The sequence below is a fragment of the Paramisgurnus dabryanus genome, chromosome 18, assembly GCF_030506205.2.
Source record: "Paramisgurnus dabryanus chromosome 18, PD_genome_1.1, whole genome shotgun sequence".
NCBI classification, from domain to species: domain Eukaryota; kingdom Metazoa; phylum Chordata; class Actinopteri; order Cypriniformes; family Cobitidae; genus Paramisgurnus; species Paramisgurnus dabryanus.
Window position 1 is genome coordinate 23,440,389 of NC_133354.1, and position 26,155 is coordinate 23,466,543.

At 37.8% G+C, this 26,155-nt stretch overlaps 1 protein-coding gene across 1 annotated transcript in view; it reads left to right on the top strand.

Annotated features, from left to right (window-relative positions):
* Positions 1–26,155, top strand: part of grk6 (G protein-coupled receptor kinase 6) — a 63,893-nt gene that overhangs the window by 12,056 nt on the left and 25,682 nt on the right. Inside the window, exons 2-3 of the mRNA XM_065287340.2 lie at positions 5,755–5,850; positions 23,627–23,739. Coding sequence (XP_065143412.1) covers positions 5,755–5,850; positions 23,627–23,739 — 209 coding nt within the window. The remainder of the gene's footprint in view (positions 1–5,754; positions 5,851–23,626; positions 23,740–26,155) is intronic.

Genomic DNA, 26,155 nt, shown 5'->3' on the forward strand with positions numbered 1-26,155 from the left:
GTCACGGCAGCGCGACTTGAGGCTAGTAAGGCCGTCCCAATTCAAAGGATGCTTACCCCGGATTTCCACCGACTGCGGAGCAGCTGCAGATCAGCTCCGCTGCGTTACGTCTCCGCACTCTGCCGTCCGCCAATACCCACCAGTTCCGTTTTTGTTGCAGAGCGGCTGCGTGCTGAAGTGACGAGGTCTCGCAAATTCACGTGATGATCGCGCGATACCTTCTGTCTCTGCCCATTATGCCGTTGAATTATGACGTTTTTACAAACCAGCCCAGATCACAACACGAGATCTCGCATAGACAGAGCAGTACATCAAATCCATCCAAAATTCAAAAAATAAGAAGGCTGCTAAAACATTTATATATGCTTTATCTTTAATGTATTTATTTGAAACTCCCCTGGCTCTGTTCCTGTCTATTATTTGTTGTTTCTGTATTAATGACTTTATTTGTGTGTGTTTGTAATGTTTGTATTGCAAAGATTTAATAAAAAAACACGAGTTCTCGTGAATTCAGGTATGATCACGCGATAAAGTCATGGCTCCGCCCTGCGGAGCTGTCCGGCATCCGTCAAAAATAGAAGCTCTGCGTATTTGTGGCGGAGGGCTGCGGATGGCCGGAGCTGTGACGGATTCGGAGCGCAGTCAGTGGAAATACACACATTGACTTGAATGGAAACCGATTGACTCCGCCGCCGTTCCGCAACGGATCCGCAGCCGTTCCGCAGTCGGTGGAAATCCGGGGTTAGAATGAAGCCTCAAAATTCGTCCTCATTTCTCCGCGCTGTTAAGGATAGAACGAATGGATCCTTAACAGCCAAGGATATCCCAAGAGTGCATTGTTCACAAACAGCTTTAGTAAACGATGGCGGGATCACGCGAATTAAGCAGCCAGTTAAACAACGCAACGGGCTTATGTCGCCATCCGTGCGGTCACAAAGATTGGGCTCATTTAATGTGCTTAATGAGTGATGATCTTTGTTTGCGTGACAGAGTGAGAAGAGCCGTGCGCGCACCCTTTCTGTCTTTAAACTGTCTCTCTGCTCTCTCCCTCGCGCATATTACTCAAAACAAAACTGACACAATGGCGAAAGGTCGGAAGACCAAATCATATTCAGCAAGGAAATGTTTTTCGTGTTGTTACAGTAACACTTTGTTTACAGTTTTGCGCTGCTCAGCCTGGATTAGCACACAACGCGTCCGATTGACTCCTTTGAACTGATACGTTTGAATAAACGGTTGAAACAACAGATCTGTCCAACACTGAACCCACAAGACGTCACTGTCAGCACAATCAGTCACTCATTGCTTCCAGAAATGAGAATGTAAATGTGTTTTAAAAAGATTTGCCCTAAACTAAAAAAACTTAGACGTTAACTATGTTAACTTCATGATGATTAAATAATTTATGAGGTCTACCAAAGAAGGATTTTATCCTACAAATCAATAAAAGCCATGGTAAAAAAAACTGATCAAATAGCAAGAAATGATGACAGCAGAGTGTCAGGTAATATCTGTTTCTGATAAATGCATGCTGCGGAGGAGGTTTGAAAACTCTTCAGAAATACCAGTCATCATTTTTTTTTTTATACTTTGGCTTAAATAGTGACATCTTTGCATTTAAAATATCTGCTAATGATGAGGACATTTTGATTACTATGTACAAATAAAAAATCGGCCAAGAAAATCGGCATCATATATCGGCCATCAGTTGCCCTGATTTGTAAATATCGGCATCGGCCAGAGAAAAAACATATCGGTCGACCTCTAATAAAGACAAATATAAGTTATAGATTCATGAAACCAAATACTGATGGTTTGATCAACCCAAAACAAATACATTCATCAAATTTTTTTTACCATCAAACACAGATGTATCCGAGCCAGGGATGTAGCCCAAATCAGGCTGTGGTGAGCGGGGAAGGAGAACACTGATGTCCGGTGGCCGCGTCTGGATCTCACGTCCAAATATTTCTAAGCAAATGTTCAAATAGGTGCTATCTTTACAAATCGACTGCAGATCTGAATATTTTACACATACATTCTCGAATGAACTTATCTTAAAACTACACTTTGTGACCAAGAAACTGTAATATTGAGAAATGGCTATTCCGTTTATTGAGTTATGTGATTCAAAACAGCCGAAAGTATTACCTGTCATTCTGGGCTTCAAATCCGTGGCGGAAGAAAGAAGTTCCCCAACAAAGAGGCTTTTAGTAAAATAACTCTGTTGTTGTTTTCTAGTTTTCTATTTTCAAACGTGTGTCGTCAAACTGTTGTATAAAAGCAATATCGTTTGAGTAAGAGTGTGATATAGCTATTACGATATAGCTATTTTATCACGGCTGTGATTAGGGGAGGCACATGTAAATGGTTCTTAAATACATACATGCATGTGTGTGTTTTTTATATACAAAATAATTACACACAGTGCACACACACATATATTATGCAAAACCAAACTTTTATTTTGCATGCGATTAATCACGATCTTTTGACTGCCCTACTACTTACCGTTAGACATGGTCCCTTCTCATCTCAAATGTGTAAATGTATCATCTTTTCAATTCAAGTTTAACACAGTCAACAGCATACAGCATCTGCATGCTCTTAATTACCACAAAAATTATTTTAGCCAGTCAGTAATAACATTCAAATTTAATGACACTAGGATATTGTTGTATGTTTTCTCCTATACATATCCATTGTAAGTGCATAAATATTGGGGCTGGTCCGGATACCATTTTATGAGCATTGAAGGTTCGGTAGTAATCAACACTGAATATTTTTCTATTCTAACAAACAAATCACAAAATAGTAGAATTTTCAATGCTGGAAACTTTCCATGGGAATTAATGGGAATATATGGGAATTAACAGGTATTAATGGGAATGAAATGGGAATTTAAAAAAATGCCTAAACAAGGAACTTAAATGCAGTTTAAAAAAATCTTGCAGCATAATTTTATTTAAAATTTGATACTTAAATTTGAAATTTGATGCATTTTTTCATAACATGCACAGATCATTTTATTGAATTATGCACACAAAATAATGTATTCACATAAATTACATAAATTTGTTTAAAACCTCCTTGTGAGAAAACATTTAGGTGAGATCATTAAAAAAGTAGTGTCTAAAAATGACCACAATGGAAATAAGCCTGAGGCTTTTTTGTGTACTTTATCCTCGACAGTTTATTTTAAGATGTGTATGAACAGGTCTTCTGGGATTGATTGTATCTGTTTTAAATTTTATTGTCAAATCAAACAAACAAACCCACTTACTCCCCCTGAAAAAAAATCCTCCATCTACAGTATCACTTAAAAGAGGGGTGCATGATCTCTGAAAGCCAATGTTGACATTTGAAATCACCTTAACAACCACGCCCCTACCCCAATAGATTCTAGACCTTCTTTTGATAGACCTGCCCCACACATACGCACCCCAGGTAACGATGCGGTCAGTAAACACGCCCCTTACTGCTGATTGGCTACAAGTGTGTTTTGGTACTCGGAAAATCATGCACCATGGCTACAAGTTTGTTTTGGTACTCAAAAATCATGCACCCCGCCTTTAAGGGGGATTCCACTCCATTTTCAAGGCCTTGAGTACCTACAAAAACCACACTTGCTGCATTATAACAGTTTAAATTGACAAATGCCTAAATTTGTTTATACAGTAGCTAGCTAGCCAGTAAATCAGATATCTAAATGTAAGATAGCACTATTATAATATTATGCACTTGTTTTACTCAATAAAAGAATCAATCAAAGTTCTACTTACAATTAAATCAGTCAATACATCATTTTTAAAAATTGTATTACCTTGCATGCATGTCTCCTTATGACCACACAAAATGTTTATTTGTGTTTGTATATGATATAGTTTATATACATTTCTAAATAATTCCCATAAATTCCCTTTAAGTTTCCAAATTGGCATGTTTCCAAAATTCCCCAAATTAATTTCCCATGGAAGGTTCTCGAAAATTTACCGGAAACTTTCCACCCCTTTGCAACCGTACTCCCATATAAGAAATTAGCAGCACAGTAATTACTGACACCATAAAGTAATCGTTAATTAAGCAAAAGAAGAACAATGAAGAAGTTCAACAAACTGTAATAAATAAAGAACACGCTATCATACTTACTTTCAGTATCAAGTTTATCTACTGATCCTCAGGCCATCCGATATGTTGGTGACTTTTTTCCGTCACTAGAACAATAAAGAAGATATTTTGCAGAAACCCCAGTGCTTTCCAATACAAAAGTAATCCCCATGACCCCTCGTGACGCATTGATGTCTTGTAAGCAAATCGGTCGGATTTGTTAGAAATTGAACGTTATTTACAACATTATTAGCGAGCCACTGCCAACAGCCTCTGGCCAAACATGAGCGCGATCTTCTTGTCTCTCAGCCCCATGCCGCCACCTATAGAGCTGGAGCAAAAATGCACTTCCTGTTTGGCAGATGCTCTAAATTAACGCTAATAATTTTTTTTTTTTTTTTTATTAAGAATATTTGAATCTCAAAATTGAAAATCGAATGTCAACTAACTGAACGAATATTCAAATAATCTAATATTCTGGCCCAGCCCTAGTAAATATGATTAAATTAAAATATTGCACAACAGGAAAGACAGCTCACTTGGTAGAGCATTGCATTAGCAGTGTAAAAGGTCATACCAGGGAACACACTGATAAAACGTATATAGCTTGTAATGCCTGCAAGTCACTTGGATAAAAGCATGTGCCAAATGCATAAATGTAATGAAAGACAAATGTTTGTCTCTTTCTAATTAATATTAAGAAAGATGAAACAAGGGGGCCTAGTTATGCACCCCTTTATCTCTGCATTGAGTCTGCATAAACAAGAATACATTTCACAAACCATTTGCATCCTGACCGGTTCCCACAATGATAACACAATGAGTTTGCTTCTCTACAGGTACCACCACAATCAGTTTCCTGCGAATCTTCCTTTTTTTTTTGAATTGCAAATAGCAGACAGTGGCATGAACTTCCTGATAGCATTTCAACCTTCATTTTGCCTAGTAAATACCCACAAGTGAGAAATCTGTTGTGTGTTACTTGATGTCTATTCTTGCGCAAGAGGTTTTAGATTATGTACCATTGATGAGTTTCTCAGTCACGTTCAGAGCTCTCGGTCACGAGATTCACCCGTACCTGTTTGTAATAGTCGCATCCCATCCCATTAGTGTAGATTCTGTTCCTCAAATCCCTTATAACCTAGCAACAATGCAAACACTCAGTGTCCCCTCCGTTCACGATGAGCATATCCTGCATGCAGGATCGCCTCCTGACCTTTCCATGTTGACAAGCGCCTCAGGTCCAGCACCTGGAGCAGTCATTCTAGCCGGGCACCCGGAGCCTCCGTGATGACGCTGGCCCAGACGGACACGGGCCAGCAGGACATTCTCGTAACATTGGCATGATTCTTGTTCTGAAATCAATCTGTGGATAGTGACAGCAGAAAGCACTTATTGGGCAGCACTTAGACACAAGACCTGAATCTCTTAAAGGAATAGTTCGCCCAAATTTGAAAATTTACTCACGCACATGCAATCCCAGATAGATAGACAAACATCTGTTGTGAAAACACTTGAGTTGAGAAATGTGTTTGTGCTGTCTTGTTTTGTACATATGGATTGTAAAGTAAAGTATATTCTTGTAGGATAGTATGAACTTCAGTACTTCCAGTGTCTGCTATGAACTTTTTATTGATTCTTTTACAGGAGGTGGTGGGAACAGAAAAGGCAAAAGCAAGAAATGGAAACAGATGCTTCAGTTCCCTCATATAAGCCTGTGTGAAGAGTTACGTCAAACTATAGGTACATACACGCACCTCACATGTCAAAATTTTTTTCCATAGCTGTCACTGGGGCGCGTACCCTTTCAAAAAGTCCATGTATCTAAAGAGGTCCCATTGAAAATAAATCCCTTTGATTGCCCCGCCCCCAGTTAATCGAGTACTCGTTCTTCAGACCTATGGATTAATCGAAATGAAAAAATGACATAAATGCACATCCCTACTATTAAACCAAAGCATTAGACATGCTGTTTTGATTCTCTCGTTAATGTGACATCACAAAAACCACACAGCCACACTGACCTGGATTAATTTTACCCAAAAGATTTGTAAATGTGTTTGTTAGCATATTGTAGCGCTAATGCAGTTAAAGATATTGTCTCTGACTGTATGCACAGGAATACTTTTTAATCGAAATCACTTGCTGTCTGCTGGTAGGTGAAGGCATTAGCTCATTTGCATTTTAAGGTTCACACATAAAAAAAAACATATATGAAAACATGTCGTAACAAATGTTCTGTGGGGAATTTTGAGCTGAAACTTCTAGGCACACCTACAACTTGTATTAAATCTTGTAAAAATGTGCCTTTTTAAAACTGTTTTACCTGAATATGCTTTATAGACTGGCTTATAAAATGCAAAGCAAATTCTAGACAAAGGACGACTACACTGACGATGCTAAAATTTAACATAGTTTTGATCTATTTAGGGGTTTTTTTTGTTACAACATAATCCACATAGTTTGTGTCAGTCATTTCTTTTGAAGAAATATTAATGAAGAAGAAGTGACCCAATAGTGTGGATATTTAAGTCACACACTTTTGCCTCACAGTGCGTTCATTGCTGAGATGTGAAGAAGTGTTGTTTTCTTTGTTTGTCCTACATCACATGACTGACACTTCAAATCATATGGCTTCAAAAGATATGCAATTACACTTCAAAGCCAAAAATCCCTTTGACTTGCATTAAAAGTGGTACCTGAGCCCTATCTAGAGATTATAATATCAGAAAGACTTAAAGCTTGGCTTTTGACACACCCTAAAAAAATCTGGTTGTAGTGTTACATTAATCATTCAGATAATTATGGCGTCACTTTCAAATGCAGTCATTTGCATATTTGGTGCATAATTGTTTGGAACAGGTTTCTTTCGTCATTGTTTTGGCAATCAAGAGTTATCAGTAATCTCTCTCTCTCACACACACACATACAGTAGCTTCACACAGGGTCCTTTGAAGGATTCGTCTGGATTTTATTTCGGGATTAGGGTCACACTTGCAGTTATCATAAATAAAGATAGGCTCGAAAATGTAGGTTGGCCACAAAGTTTTATGCCACTGTCAGCAACAAAGCAGCACATGGTGAGAGTGTGGCTGTTATAAAGGAGAGGAAACTGTGGCTGAGCCCAGAAAGAGGAAGTTGACTGTCATTTTTCGATGTTGTTCACTTAACCTTCTAAAGAAAAACTGCAAAAAGTGTCTTTGACGACAATTACGAAGAAAATTTGATCGATTTGTTATGCATTGTCGAATTAAACTAAGTAAAGTGTTGTAATGTTGTGCGCACTATAGCTATTGAGAGTTTTGCTGAATCCTTTAGAAATCACGTAGTTGTTCTTACCAAATCCACTGTTGCAACGTCTGTGCAACCAGTGCTCACCCGCCCTCAGACCCTGTACCCTCCCAGCTCTGTCAATCTTTTTTAATATAAAAAACATGAGTTAAAAACAAATCCAGTGTTTACAACAAACAGAAGTTGTAATGATTGTTCAGGGCATGTTATTGATATTCTGTCATTTTGATGTTTATAAGTTCGATGAATATAATAATGTTGCTGCAGATTGGTTGTGAAAGAAACTTAAGGTGTTACACAATCACTCCTAACTTCCTGACTGTTGATGTTTTGATCTTTAGGGTGTGCAGTGCCAGGGAAATGGGGCATTTCTCTCTTTTCACACACAAAGACACTTGTTTTTTACATCTTTAATGATACATAATGTGTATAGATATAAGGGTTATTACTCCTAACTAAAGGTAAAACTATTAAAAACATTTCTGTTCATTGAAATTAAATAAAATATAAAGCGTAAAAACAGCAACATTTAAAGAGCACCTATTTCATTGCTAAAAAACAATGTTATTTTGTGTATTTGGTATAATACAATGTGTTTGCATAGTTTATGGTAAAAAAAACACATTATTTTATACGTACCGTACATTTTTGTAGCATGAATTTGAATGAAAAGCGCGGTGTCCGTGATTGGCCTGCTAATCTGTACGTTGTGATTGGCCTGAATACCTCTGACATCAGCCGGAAATGTGACGCTCTTTACCATGTTTGAAAGAGGAATTATGATAATGTCGGTCTTGTCTACATCACCAATCCCAGGAAGTAAACTGTTGCCTACGATCCGTGCGTTTGTTGTAGTCCAAGAAGAGAGATTTACGGTGGAGACGATAACTCGCATCATTGTTTACTTTGGGTCTGTACCTTTAGCATATCGCTAACATGTACTAATACACACTTACACACTGAATGAAAAAGTAAAATCGTGAATCGGAAAAAAATGTGAAACAAAATTACAAAAAATTCACTTAAAATTATCATTAAAATAAATTAATAAAACGATTAATGAAAAGATTAATAAAACGTATAAACTAAACTAAAAGTAAAAATTTAAAGGGGACATTTCACAAGACTTTTTTAAAATACAAAATAAACCTTTGATGTCCCCAGAGTACATATGTGAAGCTCAAAATACCATATAGATAATTTATTATAGCATGTTAAAATTGCCACTTTGTAGATGTGCGCAAAAATTTGCCGTTTTGGTTGTGTCCTTTAAAATGCAAATTTAAAACTGTACTAAATGGCAGTGCTGTGGTTGGATAGTGCAGATTAAGGGGCGGTATTATCCCCTTCTGACATCACAATGGGAGCCAAATTCAATGACATATATTTTCACATGCTTGTGGAGAAACTTTGTTACCAAAACAAAGTTATTGGGTTGATCTTTTTCACATTTACTAGTTTGATAGAAGCACTGGGGACCCATTATAGCACTTAAACATTGAAAAAGTCAGATTTTCATCACATTTAAGTAATATTTAATAATATTTATTTTATTCCATTGCCTAGGATTCAAACTCATGACCTTGCCATTGCTTATGCCCTTGCTCCCTCTACCAGTTAAGCTACTAGAAAGCTCAAGTACTCGTATTAGGGATAGACCCACATTTTTTTCCACCGAACAGTTTTGGACAAAAACGGCATGATCACTTTTCCGGCCGAAAGCAAGAAACGCCTGAAAGTATGATTTAAAAATAAATGCCGCTCCACCTTCCCTATCAGTGCTTTTAGCACTTACATTTCACTCTCGCTGCAGCCGTTATCACAGCGCCATAAAGCAGTCCACGATTGTGACGGCAGTGTGCAAATATTCGAAATGACATAAAAACAACACAAGTTCTGTGAGATGCACTGCCCATGATCGCTCTTTATTTTATCTCTAGTGTTGCTGCATTACTTTATTTCTGTTTTGCATTTAATAGTTTTTTAGAATGATACATTTTTTAATTTAAAAGCTGATAAATTCTATTCTGTTGTATATAACTAAATGAAGAATATTTCTTATTGTTTAATTTTTTGTGTGTTACTTTCAAAAATTTTGTTTTATTGGTTTATAGTTTTTAACTTTTCCCAACTTTCATAAATGTATGAAATGATCAAGTCTAATATATAAGTAGTTTTAGTTTCGACACAGAATTTTCATTACGGTGTATCACTACAGTATATCTGCAATAAGTGCACTGTTCAAGATAACATAAACCACCACATTTACATTTATTGACGGTCATGGGTTCAACATTAGTTGTTTATTGACTGCATTCAAAAGCCCACATTCACAATATTTTCTAAGATTTTCTGGTCCCGCATTAGTACAGGACTCTCCTTTAATAAGACTATTTAATGAAATCTTTTAATTTAATTCAGGAATTTTTCAGCTTGTGTTCGTAATCGTTTTCTACCGAGCGTTAGGGCCATCAAAAGTCCCTGTTAATTCAAATTGAATCATACAATTTCCTGAATTGGAGTCTAATTTGTCCTCATGTAACCAGAATCATAAAACAAGTTGTGGTTTAGATGGGAATCATCTACAAGTCGCCTATGAGTCTACTCAGTGTGATGGTGAAGAAAAGCTTCTTTTGTTTCCTATCAACTCATTATTTAGCCTGATACCTGACGTAACCAAAGCTCATAACTCAAAAACATTGTCGTCGTCATCCTTGGTTGACTTAGTTCACTTTCTTTGCTTATAAATTTTGCTCATTTACAAAGCAGCAGTTCCTACGAATATAATGAATGTACGTTGGGCAGGAAGTAAAACGTTTGGGGTGTGTTTGTACCCACGTGCAGAGCGACGGGTTAGCATACCCTTCAACACACGTGCCTTACTTACACACTTCCTGTTGGCCAACGTCTCGGACTTTTCCGCATGCTTTTTGGTTAGAAACCACGGCAAGCACGGTGGCCTTTGTAGTTTGTATGTTCTTGAGTTGACTTTAATCTAAACACAGAAGTTGTTTTGTAAGAAAATTGATGCCTCTTTTTTGCTGTGGTACTTAACAACTTAGTCTTAAGTGTTATCAGAATCACACTGGGTCCTTCGCCTTAGGTGTCTGGTATAAGGAACCGCAAACTGAGGCTCAAACAATATAAACATTGAATGTGCTAAAATGGACATCCGGAGGAACTCAAGACATAAACAACAGCCACTGGGCATCTCTGATTATTTTAGACCCTCCTGGGGTAGTCCTCTTTCATTTATAGCTTCATATGATAATACCTCTCTTTATCGTGATGTATTATGATGACGTCATATCTTGTATCAGTATTGCTTCCAGGAAAGCTGAAGATCAGTGGGTTGGATTTTACTCCACTTTGTTCTTCACAGAAAATTTAACGCTTTACATAATTCAGCTTTGTCTCGCAAGTTGACATTGTGCCTCTAAGTGATTTTTCAGATACAAAAACCTTGTTCACACAGATTTTGGTGCTATCTGATTGGAATCCAATCACTTTTAGTACGTGTGAACGGCCAAAAACATATTCAGTCTTTTTTTCTATAATCAGCTTTAGGATACACCTAGAGCTGGTTTCAAAACGCATTTCAGGAAATCCATTTCAGAAGGTATAAGTGTATGACGTCCACTCTTAGTCAAGTGTGAAAACAACCCAATAAACAGTTAAATGACTGTAAATCCAAAGTTTAGAGGACCAAGGTGAAATTTCCAAGCTTGTTCAATCTTGTCTACTTGTTGTGCTTAAAATTCATCAGCATTCTCTTCAGAAAGGCCACGAGGGAAAGCCTTGGGAGTTTTTTTGTCCTGTCATCATGTGTGTCAAACACTGATAACAGACCCTGAGGGAATTGTCTGCATTGGCTGTCTTCAAAGGTCACATTTGTAGAGAAATGCGTTTTATTGTCATTGATTCACACGCTACAGACACGTCGAGCAAAACAGCAAAAAGCTGTGTTTTTTTTTTTTTCAGTTTTAAGGAAAGACTGTCAAGCTGGCAGCTCAGGAAGTCATCAACTTCCGTGTTGAAATGCAAGGAACCAAAAAACCTCCAATGCAAATAACAACATGCCCAAAACTAACCAAACATCTTCTTTGCACACAGTTATCATCTGTCGTACAGGAAGGCTAACTGATCTTTTACATCTGACAAAAACAAACATTTCGCGCTACATCGTGCATCCATGCCAAAGCACATATTTTGTTATAATGGGGCTGTGGTTTCCATGTTAGTTCAGTGGCTTAAGTTTATATGGCTTCAATCGTTAATGAGCCTTCGATTCAGGTTTATGACATTTGACTGTATATTTTTCTGGTTTTATATTTGACTGTTATCACAGAATTATCTCCACTAACTAAACAATGACAAATGTCTAATCAGCCAGTGCTTTTAGAGGATTTTAATGATGATGTTGACCTTGCTTGAACCAACAAACAAGCTCCACCCTGAAGCCCTGTCTAAGGAATACATGGACAATTTTGTAAGCTATTTTATTTTTAACTGTATTAAAAAAAGTAAAAATATTGGATAGATTTTACCCTAAAAGGAATAGTTTTTGACCAAATATGAAAATTTTCTCTTCAACATACCATCTCTGTATATGGCTTTTTGAACACAGATAAATAAGTGTATATTCAGTGCTGTCATGTTATCTTATATGGTTTTAATATGGCAAATCTCCAAGGAGCACATCATTCAGTCATTATTTTAAAGCAAATGACTCTGTGGAATGATAATTTTTTACTATAATTTATCACATATCTAAATGGCCAATGAAAAGTTGTGAAATCATGTCATCTGATTTCCACGCATATCCATTTGGTGTCCAACCTGTCAATCACGCTGCATATCTCGAAGCATCTCGCTGGTCTCGAGAAGTTTCATCGAAGCTCAGCACTTGATAGCCGAATAAACACAGCCTGGTGAGACGATGACTTTCCTTCATCGAGGTAAACATTTCCCCCCTGACGCCAGACGTACATCTAGGAGTGACAAAATTACGGTAGTACTGTGCAAACAAAGTATCTGTCTAGCATTACCATGTCAGTGTATTGATTCATTGTCCCTTCATAGTTTGCAAGAGACATTTAATAAATGTATAATTAATATTAAATAAACTAAGCGTATTTAATAAAGTAAGCCGTAGGCTATTTAATAAACTGAGCGTATTCATCTGTCAATATGAAACGCGACTTGGCCATTCTAATTAATGATCAGAAGAACACGTATCGAACACCGTTACTGTAAAATATGCACGTATGTCCATTTAAACTCAATTTTGGTCAAATGTGGATTATATCATTACACTGGCAAGAATATGATTACATGTAAAGATGCGTACCAAGTATGACAACGCTACATTCAACTGGTTTTGAAATACTGTGGGTTTTTTTCACTTCCTGAAAAGTAACCGTTTGGACATATGTGAGTTTCATTGGGCAGCGACGATATACAGCTGGGATGACATGGATGAGTTTTCATGAATTTTCATGTTTGGCTGAACTATTCCTTTAAACTGGTCCTGTGGCTACGTTTATACTAGCACACCTTTGGTTAACACTTGAATTCTCATCTATACTGGCATTTTCACTGCGTTTCAGAAAAAAACTTTCACATTCCACTTGAAAGAAAATGCATGAAACATGACCATCCATGCACATTGGACATGCACATACAAGTTTTAAAGAGCTGATTGATCTACTAATATTGAGTAGGCAGTTTGTATTGAATATCATTTGGCTTATGAGGGATGCTCCAAATAGGATTTTTGCAGTCGATACTGAGGACCGATTTCCTGTCATCGTAATCAGCTGATACCAGGTAAACTGTCAAAACTTGAAAGGTCCCTTTTTCCCTGTGTTTTCGAAGCTATGATTGTGTTTATGGTGTGCAATAAAACGTGTTCATGCTTCATGTGTAAAAAACATGGCATTTGGTAGGGCTGGGTATGGATTCAGATGTTCCAGATCGATTCGATTTCGATTCACTTCCTGTTCTCGGGTCAGTTTTTTATTCTTGAATCTCGATTTTAACTCAATGAATATAGATTTAATACAAATACTATATTAATAAAAAAGAACAGTGAACAGAAGTTTACAAGTGGGTAATTAATAAAAAGAAATTAAAATCCACAACACTATCGTCGTCGTCTTGCTTGCGAAATCTGAAATGCTTCCATACCTCTGACTTTTTATGTGAAGGTGGCATAAACGTCGATGAATCACCTGAAATCGTCATTTTAAGCACTGAATGAATGAATGACAGGCTCACCTCTCACTCCTTGGTAACATCGCGCAAGGCAAAAAAAGAGGGTGACATCTAGTGAAGAAGATTAGTAATTAGATTGACGTTAATCTTACGTTCAATGTTTGCGGAAATAAATATGAAAGAAAAAATCGATTCTGCTCTTTGAGAATCGATTTTAAATCGACCACGTTTTAAAAAACGATTAATCGAAAAATCGTGTTTGTGATTTGACAGCAACTTAGCTTAGCCAGAGCCATTTGAGCTTTGCTTTTGACTGGCGTATTCCTGTGGCGGAGGTTAGTCAAAACTCTTATTTTGACGTCATTAAAGCAGGAAGTAGAGGGCTGTAGTCCAAATCAGACATTCGCTGTAGGCTTTGAAAGGGGATTTATTATTAATTAAAGAAAATATATCCCTGGCATTGAACTTTGAGCTTTATCATTTTGCAGGTATTATTAATGCTCTAACAGCAACATTACACACTAACTAAAGTTTGAAAAATGGGATCAGGAAGAACGGGACCTTTAAAACTGATGCAAATAATGTCTGCAATGTAAAAGCACGTCACACTGGATGTTAAGACTGGAGCGTGCAACAATAGAGCATACACATCATGTACTGTAGTATGATTTTTATGACATCGCTGTTAGGGATGTGCATTTATGTCATTTTTTCATTTCGATTAATCCATAGGTCTGAAGAATGAGTACTCGATTAACTGGGGGCGGGGCAATCAAAGGGGCGGGGCGTACACGTCATGGTGAAAATGAAAATATTTTTATTAAAAACACTCAAATAAAACTTAATTTCGAAGAAACTATGACAGAACAATGAACACATACAAGAGTTTTAATGAATTAAATGTTTTTAACAGAAACCTCTAACAGGAAAAGCTGCGTGATGGAATGAAACTAAAGGGTTAACAAACACAAACCGAAGCGCTTTCTATATGACGCACTCTGCATAATATTAAGCCTTTATACAACAAAAATGTACAACGTCCATCTATCTGCATAAATGCAAGACTTCAACTAAGTTTTCAACTAAGTTATCTAAAAAAAAAGAAAGTTTAACTCCCTTTGTGGATGTGCATCATAAACAGCGCACTTTTAAACACGTCCAGTCAAAGCACAAGCTTCATAACATTAAGCAGCTTTAAGTGTTTTGATATCATTTTAGCATTTAGCTGTGTCGTGTCGTCCTCTTACCTCAGTCAAGATGTAATGTAAATGCTCATATGGCTCTCTGGTATCTCTTGACATTTGATGTTTAAATATGAGATGATAACCCATTGAACTTTTGACGGCGCTGTACATTTTGCAACTGACTGACTGTATTTCCGAAGATCACGGCATCCTTTTAAACCATAGTGCCTCAGTGATGTGAGGTGTGACCAGCTTCGCGGGCTCACGGGCTGCCGCGCATTCGCAGACTGGCGGGTTGCTGATGCGCGGTCACGCGGAATCTGTTTGTTTTTGAATCACGCATGGTAATGCTACTGATGTCATACGTCGGTCTGCGTAGCTCGACACGACGTCAAACACGCATCTCCAGACCCAGTCTTTACTACCACATGCGCTCGTAACGCTAACCAGATACCAAATGCCGCCATATCCACAATAAATAAATAAATAAACCCACATGATCATCATTTTCGTGATCGATCATCGATGCCACGTTCGAGTACTCGAGCAATCGAGTACTCGTGCCCATCCCTAATCGCTGTAAGGCAGAGAGACAAATCCAAATTTGCATTTCACACATGAGGGACTGGTTGTAAAAATGCTAACAGTGTAAAAATGATCTCAAAATGCGGCTATATTCAGAAGTCCTTTTGTGACAAAAATAAATAAAGTCTATTTGTGAGATCGACCAAATTTAGCGAGAATCGATCGAGTTGTTTAATTAGATGATTGACCAATGTCGATTTACGGCCAACCAATCGGAGCATCCCTAAAGCCTACGTGCAATGCGACTTCCGGAGAACGCACCCGAAAACATGTTTGGGACGTGTCCGGCGGAACTGGCACGAATGGCCACCCTATAGACGGTTTCAGCAGTAACAACATAAACAAGTGGCTTTCGTGGTCGTCACGTAACTTCCGGTAAACTCCGCAAAGAATAAATAACAACAAAGTCCTTTTAAAGTAGTTTATTTATGTAGCAAGCAAAATAAACAACACGTAGATAACATAGGAAACCAAAACATTTGTTATTTTCGACGAGGTATTTGTTTAAGAGTTCAGTTTCAGCAACTAGTCAGACCATTAAACAAACATAAACCGGAAGTAAAGTTCAGACCAGACGCGTATTGCATCGCCGCACGTACGTCCGATAAAACGGTCTATACAGTGGCACGTTTCACGTGAAAGTAAAAGCACCTCGGACTCGTCCAGTAATCAAAGTTACCTGCGGATTCGTTTTTGCAAATAGCTTTGTCCCAATTCTCAATTGCTGCAACCTATGAAGTATTCTAAGACCGATTGCTTCACAGCAGCACGACTGAAGGCTAGTAAGGCCGTCTCAATTCAAAGGCTTCTTAAAATGTGTCCTTATTTCTCCGCCCTGCTAAGGATAAAAGAACTGGATCGTTCACAGCCTAGGCTATCACAAGCTTATTTGTGTACCAGTAATAGCTGAATATGATGGCTGGATATTTTAAAGGGACTTTGCTAATTTTCCAGCTCCCCTAGAGTTAATTTTTACCGTTTTGAAATCCATTCGACTGTTCTCCGGGTCTGGCGCTACCACTTTTAGCATAGTTTAGCACAATCCATTGAATCTGATTAGACCATTAGCATCGTGCTCAAATATAACCAAAGAGTTTCAATATTTTTCCTATTTAAAACTTGACTCTTCTGTAGTTACATCGTGTACTAAGACCGACAGAAAATTAAAAGTTGCGATTTTCTAGGCCGTTATGGCTAGGAACTAAACTCTCATTCTGGTGTAATAATCAGTGATGCTGCCGTAACATGGCTGCAGAAGGCGCAATGATATCACGCAGTGCCCGAAAATAGTCCCCTGCTAATGAAAGTAACCAAGGGGACTATTTTCAGGCACTGCATAATATCATTGCTCCTCCTGCAGCCATGGAACAAAGTGCGAGTAGTCTCTTTCGAGGATGCGTTCCTGCCTTAAGGATATCCTTAATGATATTCTGATTTACTAGGGTCGTAATGTGAAAGTATCATTATGATGGGCCTACCTTATAGACAGACCAGTATAACATAGACGTTTTAACTTTCTCTCCTGTCTGATTTTGTCTTATGTCAAACAAGTTCTTTTATGGCCTGTGGTTTTGTCCTGGACAACAACATCATGGCAAAACTGTTTAGTGTGCACTCAGTTTACAGTAAATATTGTAGCTGACATGAACTTTCAAGCAGTCTGACATACTTTTTAAAAAATAATCTGCCATACTGCAGGACTATTTAGGCTTTAGAGAAGGGAAACTGTATATTGTTGTTGATGTTTTATTATCAAAGTAAAACTTTACATCTGTTTCTCTTTCATCTTCTCACTCGTTTGTCCAGTTTCTACCTGGTCATGCAAGCCTTTTGACAGTAGACTCCTCTAGCCAGATCTTTGTCTGTGACAAAAGTTCAGGTGCTTTTAACAGCTTGAACAGGCCAAGAACCGCCTATTTAGACAGGAAGAACCTGACCGACATTCAAAGCATACAATCAAAGTTTGTGTTTACAGGGTGGAGTCACAAAGATATATGTGAAAACACAGATTTTTTTGTGATTTTACTACATAGAAACAACCTAAATGATGTAAATATCAGTCTGTAAATTATAACCTTGATATCTGTAATATTGACTGAGTGAGGTAATGACAAAGATTGAAATCGGTGTGAAATTTTGATGTTTCTAATCTCAGCATTAGATTATGAAACTTTATACTGGATTTCACAGAGAGGGTCACAAGGATTGACTGGTATAAAAAAAGCTTTGAAAACTTGTTAATGGGTGGTGCCTTTTGTCAGACAGACGGTTGCCATCCCAAAATTGGGACTTCTGAGATTAACAATATGACGAACAAGGGGCTTCTCCAAAGGCGAAACGCTATTTATCTTCAGATCACTTGAAGAAGCCTTGTGACTGCATGAATGAAACTGTGTTGCTGCTAATTTAATCATTTCCATTAAATTCTCTAGGGGTCAAACAAGTTTGGTTTTAGTGAGTTTTATATTGTTGTGTGGTTGAAGACCACCCCTTTGGTGTGGGGCGGGGGGAGACAAAGTGTCCCTGTTTCAAGATGAATTATTTACAACATATCTATAATCTTTCTTCCTTTTTCCCTGAGGCAACAGCTGAGAGGGTTTGAAACTCATTACAGAAACTCTTGGGTAGTCAGTCAGGAAGCCGTTGATGTAAACCGCAGAAAAAAAATCATGCGCTGCACTTTCAAATGTGATGAACTGCTTTTTTAATATGATAAATAACAGGCTTCATGTAAACATAGACATGCCTTTCCTTCTTGCATGTCATAGTCGTGTAAAGTTATTTCAGGGAATTGTTTCTAAACACTTTATAAATATTAGAAATTTATTACTGAAATACATTATGAAGACTGTAAACTAACTGAATTGTGGAGTTATACCATTAAACCTTTTTTCCACATTTCTTTGTTCAGGATTATTTGGGTGGGGCTAAACCGATGGCTCAATGACGCAATGGAGCCACAGAGCATGGCCCCCGCCCCTAACACAATCACAAGCATCCATTCAGGTTGTAGGGGAAGTTTAGATCGTTGAGATAGTTGAGTTGAGACACCCCCCAGTGTTTTAGGGAAGATAATCCTGCCTGTTTTCCAAGATTTTGATAACTTATTTTATTAACTTGCCATTTTTTTATCTCTTAAATTTGGGTGTTTATTATCACTCTAAAAAAATTGTTGCTTAATAAGACTTAAAGCTCGTAATCATAGGGGGGCCATTTTTAATGCTATATAGCACCGATGAAGAACCATACGGGGTAATATAGCACCACTTATGGTTCTACACAGGTGCTACATAGATGCTTTATGGCACTTAAAATGGTTCCCCCATGATAACAAACCATTTAATCACTTTTAGTGCTGGTTAGCACAGTTTGTTTTAAGGGTCTAATATCAGAGTTTATATGGATTTTAAAGGGACACTCCACTTTTTTTTGAAAATAGGCTCATTTTCCTGCTCCCCCAGAGTTAAACTTTTGATTTTTACCGTTTTGGAATCCATTCAGCTGATCTCCAGATCTGGTGCTACCACTTTTACATAGCTTAGCATAATCCATTGAATCTGATTAGACCATTAGCATCACATTCAAAAATGACCAAAGAGTTGCGATATTTTTCCTGTTTAAAACTTGACTCTTCTGTGGTTACATCGTGTACTTAGACCGACAGAAAATTTAAAAGTTGTGATTTTCCAGCCAGATATGGCTAGGAACTATACTCTCATTACAGCGTAACAATCAAGGACTTTGCCGCCGTAACATGGCTGCAGGAGGTGCAATGATATTACGCAATGCCCCAAATAGTCCCCTTGGTTATTTTCAATAGCAGGGGACTATTTTCGGGCACTGCGTAAAATCATTGCATTAATATAATTTTCAGTTGGTCTTAGTACACTAATGGCACTTTTCCATTGCATAGTACCCCACGGTTTGGTTTAGTTTGGGTCGGGTCAGCTTACTTTTGGGAGCTTTTCCATTGGGTGCAGTACGTAGTACCCGATACTTTTTTTCGTACCACCTCGGTACCACTGCGAAGTGATACTAAACTCAATGGAAAAGCTAACCACGCCAAAGTGAGGTGAGCTGACCCGACCCAAACTAAACTAAACCGTGGGGTACTATGCAATGGAAAAGCGCCATATGAAACTACAGAAGAGTCAAGTTTTAAATAGGAAAAATATTGAAACTTTTGGTTCTTTTTAGCGTGATGCTAATGGTCTAATCAGATTCAATGGATTATGCTAAGCTATGCTAAAAGTGGTAGCGCCAGACCCAGAGATTGGCTGAATGGATTCCAAAACGGTAAAAATTAGGGATGCACCGATCCGATATCTGGATCGGGTATCGGGGCGATCCGGGCCCTTTTTGCTGGGTCGGATTTCGGACTAACAGGACGATCCAATTTCTGATACTATGCGTTACCCATAATTTTCACAAACAAGCGATCAAAGGGACAAAGTATTATAAAAGCAAGCACCATAAACGTTTGTATGCACTATATTTAAAGTCTTCGTAATACACTCTATAGTCTATAACTTCATGTGAAGGAACAAGCACACTTTTAAAGATATTTTTTAATTTAAAGACAAGTTCACAGAAACTCTTAACTTACTCGCACTGGTGAAGCGGACGGATGAAACGCGTAAGTCACAATGCACACACCTGATAACTGTAGGCTATTTTAAAAATCTGATTTTATAAAGTCAGTAAGCCTTTGGATGGATGCAATTCACTTGTGCTGAACACAGGGCGAATCTATTATCCTTTTTATTGACTATCCATTGTGGTCAAGCGAGGATTCCCATAGAGGATGCTTCAAGAGCATCAATTCTGCGCATAAGAAGGCATAATCGTAGCGTACAGGATGATTTAGGTTCATCAATTCTGTGCCCGGGATGTGCATAAAAGTTCCGGTCAAGCGCATAATTCCCAAAATAACCATCGGCACACTAAAGCTTTTTTTACTGTGACAGTTTTGCGCAAATAATGAAAATATATTTATCATATTTATTTGATCAAACGTGCCTATTGTATGTTCTACTAAACACTGCCATTTGATTAATAAATAATGTTCTTGTAATTTGTAAATCATTTTAAATTATTGGTTTTTAAATATAAAATTATACTAGATGTAGCAGAAAGCACTCTACACATTTAACAATTTTATTATTAATTTAAAAATGGTATCGGGTAGGGATGCACCGATACCACTTTTTCCATCTCCGATCCGATTCCGATACCCGAATTCTGAGTATCGGCCGATTCCGATATCTGCCGATCCGATACTACTGTATTTTTCTTGAACAATTTAAATTACACACAGACACACATGCACACGCACACACACACACACACACACACACACACACACACACACACACACACACACTATATAAATGTCTATAGTGCTTTCTGCTAAATCTAGTATAATATAATTATATTATATATAATTATACTTTTAAATGTAAAAACAAATAATTTAAAATGATTTACAAGTTACAAGAACATAAGTAATTATTAACCATGGCAGTGTTTAGGAGAAAATAAAATAGACACGTTTGATCAAATAAGTATGCTAAATATATTTTCCTTAATTGCGTAAAAAGTCACAGTAAAAAAGCTTTAGTGTGCAGATGGTTATTTTGGGAATTATGCACTTAACCGGACCTTTTATGCACATTTCGGGTGCAGAATTGATGCGCCTAAATCATAGTGAGTGCTTCTAAATCATACTGCGCTTCTTGGGTGCAGCATTGATGCTCTAGAAGCATCCTCACATGGGAATCCTCGCGCCGCAATGGAAAGTTACGTTCATAACTATTAAAACCCAAAGAGATTAGATGCATTGTGTGCTCAGCACATACTGAATTGCATCCATCCAACAGCTTACTGAGACTTTATAAAATCAGATCTTTAATAAAGCCTAACGTACGTACAGTTATCTTGTGTGTCTGCGTGTGTTGAATGACGCGTTTTCATCCGTCTGCTTCACCAGTGGATTAACTCAGTTTGCAAGTAAGTTACAGGGTTTCTGTGAACATTAATATCTTAAATGTGTGTTTGTTCCTTCACATAAAGCTATTGAGTGTAAGATGACTTTGATTATAGTGCATAAAAACGTTTATGGTGCTCTTATAATACTTGGTCGTTTTAATCGCTTGTCAGTGACAACCATGAGTAACGTGCAGTATCGGAATTGGATCGGTCCTGTTAGTCCGATATCCGATCCAGCAAAAAAGGCCGGATCGGCCCCGATACCGATCCAGAATATCGGATCGGTGCATCCCTAGTATCGGGTATCGACAGATATACAAAGCCAGGCATCGGGATCGGGACTGAAAAAGTCGGATCGGTGCATCCCTAAAATCAAATGTATAACTCTAGGGGAGCTGGAAAATGAGCTTTTTTTTTAATAGAGTGCCCTTTTAAAAGAAGAAAAAATTACATTACATAAGAAATTTGTTAAAAGCATATAAAAATTGTAGCAGCATCAAGTGTAAACAGCCCCATTTAGTGCACCCCACACCTAAAAAATTTAAATACTGGAATCTTTTAAGACTGTAGCCGGACCATTATGAGGAAAAACTGTAGGCTATTTACACATACAAAGTGTAAGTGACTCAAAAAAGGAAATTTTGTCTTATTAAAAATTAGGGATGCACCGATAGGATTTTTTTGGGCCGATACCGATTTAAACAGACAACTTCTGGCCGATACCGATGCCGATATTAAACACTTGTATACAATACTATACAGTTGGTCTATTATCTAGTTTATTTCTGCATCAAATAATTTTTACTGAACATGGATTGGATCTAATTAACATTCAACTGACCAACATAATAAGAGAGGCACAAATGAAGCTAAAACAAATATAATAAGGCAGCATGACAACCTTCAAAGGTGGTTTTTGCTATTCAGCATTTATTTTATTAACAACATTAACTCATTTTTTTTACATATAATGGATTTCTTTATGCATTTAATTAATAAACAATCGGTATCAGCCTTTCTCGCGCTATTGCCGATATGCCGATGGTTTCAAATTCATCAAAAATCGGCCGATAAATATCGGCGGCCGATACATTGGTGCATCACTATTAAAAATAGCTCCACCAAAAACAAAAGGGTGAGATAATTTGTGCATTTTTATGTGTTCTCTTTCTTAAGAAAGCCTAAAAGAAACACCTGTTTTCTCACTGGGAACAGCACAACATCTTAAAATGCACAGTAAAACAAACATTCCTCTTGCAATGTACTAAATCTCAATTAAAACCAAGTATGCATCAACACTAGCAAATCTGATGCTTATCTGCACTTTGCAGTACGGTTTTGCGTTCTGTGCCGGCAGCTGCGTATAGCTGTAAGCTTTTCGTGTATTTATGCAGCATTGCTATCAATACCAACCTCCTACACGCTCCCATTTGCAACTGCTTAAATCCTACTCTCTCTTTGCATATACCTGAGCAGCAGATGCAAATCTCAGTGGTCACTTTTCACTCTGCTCATTCCAACCCATACTGGTGGATACACTTTAACCACTGTGTCAGGTTTGTGGCCAAAAACATCATGCAGAACAGCTGTTAAAATCACATCCATGTGGTGGCTGTGTTACCGTAAGGCTGTAGAGAACGATATGATTATTTTAGTGTTGATTTTTAAACACTCATGATTTTACTATCGTCCTATGCATGGGGCTTTGTATAGCAGCTCTACTTCTTCACTATGGGATAAAATTTTATTTATAATAACTCCTAACCTTCTGAAAGGGATGCATAATGCCCAGCATTACATCCTGGCTGTTGCTAAACTCATATCGGTGAAGTAATGCTCTACATTTATGTGAATGTAGTTTGCAGACGCTTTTATCCAAAGTGACTTACAGCGCATTCAAGCTACACCTTTTTTTTATCAGTATGTGTCAGTTCCCTTCTCTCAGCATCAGTTGAGCTACTTCAGTTTAGGTGTGAGTGTCTCTCACGGCCATGGATGTGGCTTAAAACGTGCTTTACCAATCTTGGGGTGTGTCTTCAATATTTTAAGGATGTTGTGGATGTTATAATCCATTTTGTTGTGGTCTACTAATGGTTTGGTCTCTTAGGTTTCCTTTACAGAGGAGGAGAGAGAAAAGTGCTATTGATTTTTATTGTGTTCATCGATTGGCTCAAATGATATTTACTCGTTTTCATTGTGTGTTGTCTGCTGGTTTTTTTCAAAGCTCTTAGTCTCTTACTGGTCTGTTTCCACAGAGAAAGACTACAACAGCCTTTGTGAGAGGCAGCCAATCGGACGCTTGCTCTTCAGACAGTTCTGTGATACCAGGCTGGAGTTGAGACGCTGCGTCAAATTCTTGGATGTTGTGGTGAGAAACGGGTTACAAAATTTAATAAAAAGACCTGCTTGTTTTTACTCTTTATGTTTCTCAAACAATTTATCAGATTTTAAAAAATAGATTTACAGTTTTTACATTTAAAATGCCAGGGAAATAAGAATAATATATGTTTTTACTGTATATTTTGTGTAGTATGCAAATATTTATTAAATATCAATTTATATTAAGTTACTTTATAGAGTGAAACAGTGAGTAGCTTCGTTTCCATTACCCTTGAAATTGTGCGAATTGACATTGCGAATTGAAAAATATTTCCAATGGAAATGTACATTTTGCAAAAACTCCTATATTGTAAAAAAGTTTTTAAGCTCGCATGAGATGTTTTTTAGGCAATTTTCGGAAAAGGTGTATTACGCAAAATAAAAAAATTCGCATTTTCGAGTTACCTGATGTACGTAAGTCAGAATTGGAAATGTAATGGAAATGTACATTTTGCAAAAACCCCTATATTGTAAAAAAGTTTTTAAGCTCGCATGAGATGTTTTAAGGCAATTTTCATAAAAGGTATATTTCGCTAAAGAAAAAAAATGCGCATTTTTGAGTGACCTGATGTACGTAAGTCAGAATTGGAAATGTAATGGAAATGTAAATTTCGCAAAAAACCCTTTATCGTAAAAAAGTTTTTGAGCTCGCATGAGATGTTTTTTAGGCAATTTTCAGAAAAGGTGTATTTCACAAAATAAAAAAAATCGCATTTTCGAGTGACCTGATGTACGTAAGTCAGAATTGAAGATGGCGCATTATGAACTATTACCTCCAATGCTGCGTTTACACCAGCCGTGGTAGAGGCGGCAAGCATGGGTGATTTACAAGTTAATGCAAAGACGCGATTAGGCATCCTGCGGTGCGGTACACGTGGATTTTTCAACTCGCTGATTTTTTAACTCGCGTTTCCCGTTGCAATGCTCAATCCGCGTGAAATGTGCAGTTGAAAAATCTCAACTTCGGTGGATTTCTGCACCGCGAAAACCAATCAGTGCCTTTCTGTAGTAGTGATGTGATTACAGGAAGCGAGCGGAGTCTCAGCAGAGTCGCAGAAGCCCCTCCCATTATGCGAATTTCCGTGTGAATGTCTCGAATGACTAGAATTTCATGCGCGAATGAAGCGAATGAACTCAAATGTTCAAGCGTCCAGCTACGCGCGAATAGCGCGTTTTTGCCGCCTCTACCGCGGCTGGTGTAAATGCAGCATAAGAAACAACTCATAAGTTTCGGCTCCTAAGTATAAAGGGCTTTCTTTGGCATTAATGTTTGGCTAATGCTCCTATGTCTTATTCGGTTAAAAATAATGGCTAGTGCGGTGGATGTGATATTAGTAAACCTACCATCATCAGTCGATGTAATATTTGGGATAACTATGTTTTAGTCTCATATCAAAGGTTATTGGAAATACCGTCATTTCACAAAAGTTTTATCAACATAAATAATTGCATAAAAAATGTAATACATTTTGCAATATTTGTAATGGAAACTCGGCTAGTGGCCACTTAATAGAAAGCTACAGTCATGATTTCAGGCGGCAGTGGCTCAGTGGTTCATGTAGGTCATGGATGGGGAACTTCGGTCCTGTAGGGCCGGTGTCCTGCTGAGTTTAGCTCCAACTTGCCTCAGCACACCTGCCTAAAAGTTTCTAGTATGCCTAGTAAGACCTTAATTGGCTGCTTCAGGTGTGTTTAATTATTGTTGGAGCTAAACTCTGCAGGACACCAGCCCTCCAGGACCGAAGTTGCCCATCCCTGATGTAGGTTGTCTACAAACCGGAAGGTTGGTGGTTCAATCCCTGGCTCCACCTGACCAAGTGTCAAGGTGTCCTTGAGCAAGACACCTAACCCCAGCTGCTCCCGATGAGCTGAATGGCACCTTGCATGGCTAACACCCCCGTCGGCATATGAATGGGTGAATGTGAGGCAACTTGAAAAGCGCTTTGGATGGTCATAGGTCTGTTAAAAGCGCTATATAAATGCAGTCCATTTACCATTTTAAAGGTCAAAGTTAACAAAGTTACAAACATTTTACCACGTCTGGTTCCCTCATACTAAAATTAATTATTATTTATTATTATAAGGTTTGTGCACTTTTAGAAAAAAGGCAAAAAGCGGTCAACGGGGGGGTAGTACCCTTTCCAAAAGTACATATTAACACCTCAGATCTACATATCAGTACCAAATGTATGCATTACACATATTAGGACCTTTTTAAAGAATACTGGCCCAGTGACGGCATTTGTACATATTTTCTGAGAGTGTGGTTAACACAAGCTTATATTTTCACATGTAATTTTATGACACAAAACACACCAGTAAAACCTCACTTGTGATTATATTTAAAGCTTTTTCGTGTCTTAACAAGTCGCTGCATGAGACTACAGGCATCACTCATAAAATCC